The sequence below is a fragment of the Andrographis paniculata genome, unplaced genomic scaffold, assembly GCF_009805555.1.
Source record: "Andrographis paniculata isolate CXL003 unplaced genomic scaffold, ASM980555v1 Contig75END, whole genome shotgun sequence".
Lineage (NCBI taxonomy): Eukaryota > Viridiplantae > Streptophyta > Magnoliopsida > Lamiales > Acanthaceae > Andrographis > Andrographis paniculata.
The window spans coordinates 15046-19123 of NW_026137612.1; the positions used below are offsets into that span (position 1 = coordinate 15046).

At 30.5% G+C, this 4078-nt stretch overlaps 1 protein-coding gene across 1 annotated transcript; it reads right to left on the reverse strand.

The window, feature by feature from the left end:
- Nucleotides 1-1837: 1837 nt before the first annotated feature.
- Nucleotides 1838-3163, reverse strand: LOC127266250 (uncharacterized). The gene has a single exon (XM_051296436.1). The coding sequence runs from the start codon at nt 3161-3163 to the stop codon at nt 1922-1924; it is 1242 nt and encodes a 413-aa protein (XP_051152393.1). The 3' UTR covers nt 1838-1921.
- Nucleotides 3164-4078: the final 915 nt, after the last annotated feature.

Below are 4078 nucleotides of genomic sequence, written 5' to 3' on the forward strand. Positions count from 1 at the left end.
AAGAAATGAAGAAGAAGAGGCCAAGAAAGAAGAAGAAAACAAGAAAAGGAGGAAGAGGAGAAAGAATAAAAGATTGGAAAAGAAGAAGAAAAAAGAGAAAGAAAAAGAGGAAAAAGAAAAGTATGGGAGGAAGAAAGAAATTGACCGGCGGTGTTAAAGTTTGGTTTTTAAATTATGTTTGATTTTATTTTTATTTTAAATTTAAAATAATATTAATTAGAAAAAATTGAAGATATTTTAATTATTTTTACCAATTAATTCATAATTAACAATGAAATTATAAAAATAATAAATAAAATATTTTTAGTCTGTAATATTCAAATTTTGTAATTAAATGATAAATTTAAAATAATTGTATACAATTTTTTTTATTTATGATTATAATAAATTTTTTGTTACGACGGATTCAATTTGCAACACATACAAATATATATGACTGACATTTCGTGATATACATAATTGTTACAAATAAATTATCGAAACAAATTTGTTTATATTTTTAAAAATAATTATATATAATCTATAAATATATATATTGAAAATTTTAATCTTGACTTATTTGTTATAACTTGAATTAAGTAACAAATTAATATTTATATATACAGAGGATGGCATCCGTCCGAAATGTAATTGTTACGGATAAATTGTCAAAATAAATATATTTTTATTTTAAAATAATTTTATATAGATTTTCTTAAATATACAAGAAAATTTAATATTTACCTATTTGTTACGGTTTGAATTGTGTAACAAATATATATATATATGAAGACATCCCGTCCAAAATATAATTGTTACGGATAAATTACCGAAACGAAATAAAAAATAAAAAATAAAAAAATAATTTTATATATATATTTTTAAATATTTTAAAAAAAAAATTAATACTTACCTATTTTTTACGATTTTGTTCAAAATGTAGTTATTACGGATAAATTATCGAAACACAAAAAAAAAGAGCTGACCAACCATTAAAATTTTTGTCTCGACAAATTTCGTAACAAAAGCAACTTTTTGTAATAGACTTATTTTCTACAGATAACATACTTTTGTAGTGGTCTGATGAAATTAACTATTGTTTGTGTTGTTAGTTCATCTGTTGTATTTGTATTATATGAATTCGGTGTGTTATTTATAGTAATACGGTGTATTGTCCAACCGCCGCGATATATATATATATAAAAGACACTATGTGTTTGAAATTTGTATGAATAAATTCAACATTTATAATTTGCAGTACTATTGGCCCTTATATATATTTTTTAATCCTTGATTCTACGGTTACGTTTAACCTATTTGTATATTTATGCATTGAATTAAATTCCATAATCCGTGTGCTTATAGAAGGAAGGTGCAAAGTTTAAATAGGTGTAACTTTTGCAAAACTTTTAAACGACTTGAAATATGTTCGCATACGATTTAATATACATTATTTTTTATTCTTATATTTTCTGTTCTTTTAATATCATTAGAATCAAAATAATTGTTGAATACTGCTTTGTCTAAAAATACAAAAGTATGATGTGTTTAGTGATGTAACAACAAATTGAATAATAATAATAATAATTTAAAAACTCAAGAGACTACAATCTCATTTGTAATTTTGAAATGTGTGTAATTTTTATAATATAAAACTCAAATGATAAGTTTCGAATATGATATTCTAAACTTAATAATGTAGATATATAGTATTATATGAAATATTTTATTTTTTTGACATAATATATTAAATATAAAACACTGACAATAAATTACTCCGAAGAACATTTTGTGACAGTAATGAATGATTGAGTATTATTCTTTCATAAAAAAGATGATTGTTTAACTTATCACATATAACTGTAAAAATCAATACTGGTAAAATAATAACAATCATATATATTACTGCCAACCAATCATATATGCTGCAACCCAATACCTATTAAATATTTCCACCGGAAGATCCGCCAACGCCACCGGAGAAGCCACCATCGACACCAGAGAAACCTCCAAAACCACTGGAGGAAGCGCCGGAGGCATCATCGGCATCGCCATCAAAAAACCTTTCCAAATCACTGGAAGACTCGAAATCATCAGCATTGATACTGGAAAATCCTCCAAAACCACCGGAGGAACCCCCAGCAGCAGCGGCATTGGAAAATCCTCCAAAACCAGAAGAACTACCACCACCACCAGTGGTGCCACCAGAAAACCCTCCAAATCCAGAAGAACTACCTCCAACAACGGCGCCACCAGAGAACCCCGCAAATCTAGAAGAAGAACTGCCAGCAAAAGCATCACCGGAAAATCCTGCATAAACAGAAGAAGAACCTCCAGCAGCACCAGCACTGAAAAATCCCCCAAAACCAGTAGATGAACCACCAACGGCAGCAATGCCAGTACAAAACCTTGCAAAACTAGAAGAAGATCCGGCAGCAACAGTGGCACCAGAAAATCCTCCAACACCAGAAGAGGAACCACCAATAGCAGTGGCGCCACCAGGAAACCCTACAAAACTAGAAGAAGAACCGCTGGCAGCAGTGGCACTTGAGAAACCTCCAAACCCAAGAGAAGAACCACCGGTGCCATCACTGCTGCCTCCAGGGCTGTTAGAGAACCACTTATCGGCCCCCACCGCGACAATCGCCCTCATCAGGCCCTGATCTTCAGCCTCCGTTGCTGGCGCTGCCCCTGTCCTGGCCCTAGAATCTGCCGGCGTCGGCAGCCCAACTTCTGCAGCCCTCACTTTCAGATTCTTAAGCATCTCCGCCACCATCTCCTCCACCAAATCCAGCTCCAGCATCTGCATCATGTCCACCGGCTTTTTGGCCAGCAAGTGATGGCCCTCCTTCACTTCCGTGGCCCTCTTTAACTTAGCCATGTTCTCCCTTTCACTGTTGACATTTTGCTCGACATACTTTTCATGAGTTACCATTTTTTTATTTCTTTCAATTGTCGGAAACTCCATGAATTTATTCACCCGCTCAGCCACAGCCTCTGGTGATGGCCAAAGAATGGCATTGCTTTCGCCCGTCTGCCGGTGGCCAATGATGGCAATGTCAACGCCACAAAGAATCTGCAATTGCTCAGCCTTCTTGACCAGCCCTTCGGCTCTTTTGGAGAGGATAGAGTTTCGCTTATTTTCATTAGGGAGTTGCTCATGTTTTATTCTCTTCCGAGTCATTTTGCTTGTATGTGATGTTTTTTTAGAGACAAAAATAGCGTGTGTATATACACAAGAGGATTGGATTTTTAAGGAAAATTGCAATAAATATAAATTTATCTCAATTTCTCTATGTTTTGGTATGATAATTATTTTCTCAAATGAATTGAGAAAATAAATGGTTACTGTATGATTCATTAAGATAATTACAGTCAAAGTTAATTAATGCTTATTTATAATTCTTTTAATACCTTTAGATTTTTGTTGTAATTGTTGGATGTATTTGAATGTTTGAAACAAAAATATAATACTATTAAGTTTATATCTTACTTTATAGAAATATATTATTTTTTTCACAAAATATTATCTTAAAATATCATATAAATCAAATGAGCTTATTGTATTCCAATGGGTGAATTGAGGATTAAAATGCAATATTTTATGTATAATTTTGATAGTGGAATTATTTGTCAATTTTCATAGGTATAAAATATTATTTTTTTTACCATTATATTATACCACAAATTCAAGATATATATTTGTTTGTCAATACATTATTTACTTTTATCATATATAAATTATTTTAGAACATGGAATCTAATTATTTATATCTAATAGAAAAATATTTTTTTTGTCGTAACACGCACAAATACACCAATATAACGATTTATATAAAGTATGGATCTAGTTATTTGTATTTAATAGAGATGAAGTGTATGTACACTTGATTACAAAAGTATAAACTTATTTCCCGTACAAAATTTAATGTTTACATTTAGTATAAATATTTATTTGTCTCGATCGTAATTCACTTACAAAAATTGAGATTTCTTGTTAAATATAAATAACGTATATAGTGAAAATAAATGTGTAGCATAACATGTGTCCTAATAATATAAATTTGTATTTAATATAAAAAAATATATATCACAACAC